Source organism: Alexandromys fortis, unplaced genomic scaffold (assembly GCF_014885135.2).
Source record: "Alexandromys fortis isolate MF-2015 unplaced genomic scaffold, M_Fortis_MF-2015_v1.1 scaffold_92, whole genome shotgun sequence".
NCBI lineage: Eukaryota > Metazoa > Chordata > Mammalia > Rodentia > Cricetidae > Alexandromys > Alexandromys fortis.
The window spans coordinates 5975279-5976229 of NW_026067972.1; the positions used below are offsets into that span (position 1 = coordinate 5975279).

The following is a 951-nucleotide window of genomic DNA, read 5'->3' on the forward strand; positions in this document are numbered from 1 at the left end:
ATGGGATGGGCAAACCACACAGCTGTGACCGAGTATGTCCTGCTGGGACTCCGCGAGCACCACAGCCTAGAGATAGTCCTCTTTGTGCTTTGTCTGAGCATCTACTGCGCCACGCTAGTGGGGAACGCCCTCCTTGTGGGGCTGATTGGGCTGGACCCCCACCTGCACAACCCCATGTACTTCTTTCTCAGCAACCTCTCTCTCATAGACATCGGCGGGACCTCTTCCTTCATACCTCTGATGCTGGTCAACTTCCTGGACATCCAAAGGACCATCTCCTTCCCCAGCTGTGCCCTGCAGATGTACATGACCCTGGCACTGGGTGCTACGGAGTGCCTGCTTCTGGCCGTGATGGCGTACGACCGGTATGTGGCTATCTGCCAGCCACTTCGGTACTCAGAACTCATGAACGGGCAGCTCTGCGTGCAGATGGCAGTGCTAAGCTGGGGGAAGGGCTTTGCCAACTCTCTGCTGCAGTCCATCCTTGTCTGGCGCCTCCCCTTCTGTGGCCATAATGTCATCAACCATTTCTTCTGTGAGATCCTGGCCGTGCTGAAACTGGCCTGTGGGGACATCTCCCTCAATGCACTGATATTAACGGTGGCTACAACTGTCCTGACCATGGCCCCACTCCTGCTCATATGCCTATCTTACACGTTCATCCTGGCTGCCATCTTTAGGGTACCCTCTGCTGCAGGCCGGACCAAAGCCTTCTCCACCTGCTCTGCCCACCTCTCAGTGGTGGTGATTTTCTATGGGACCATCTCCTTCATGTATCTGAAGCCCAAAGCCAAAGACCCCAGCGTGGATAAGATTATCACACTATTCTATGGGATTGTGGCACCCTCACTAAACCCCTTCATCTACAGTCTGAGGAACACGGAAGTGAAAGCAGCTGTGACCAGCCTGCTGCAGGGAGGTCTCATCACCAGGAAAATGTCCCACTTTTAA

General features: G+C 54.7%; 1 protein-coding gene across 1 annotated transcript; it reads left to right on the forward strand.

The window, feature by feature from the left end:
* LOC126509876 (olfactory receptor 13C2-like) lies at positions 1 to 951 on the forward strand. Its single transcript, XM_050156055.1, has one exon. The coding sequence runs from the start codon at positions 1 to 3 to the stop codon at positions 949 to 951; it is 951 nt and encodes a 316-aa protein (XP_050012012.1).

What these genes read in the sequence shown, in the direction of transcription:
- LOC126509876 (XM_050156055.1), top strand. Translation starts at nt 1, where the DNA reads ATGGGATGGGCAAACCACACAGCTGTGACCGAGTATGTCCTGCTGGGA.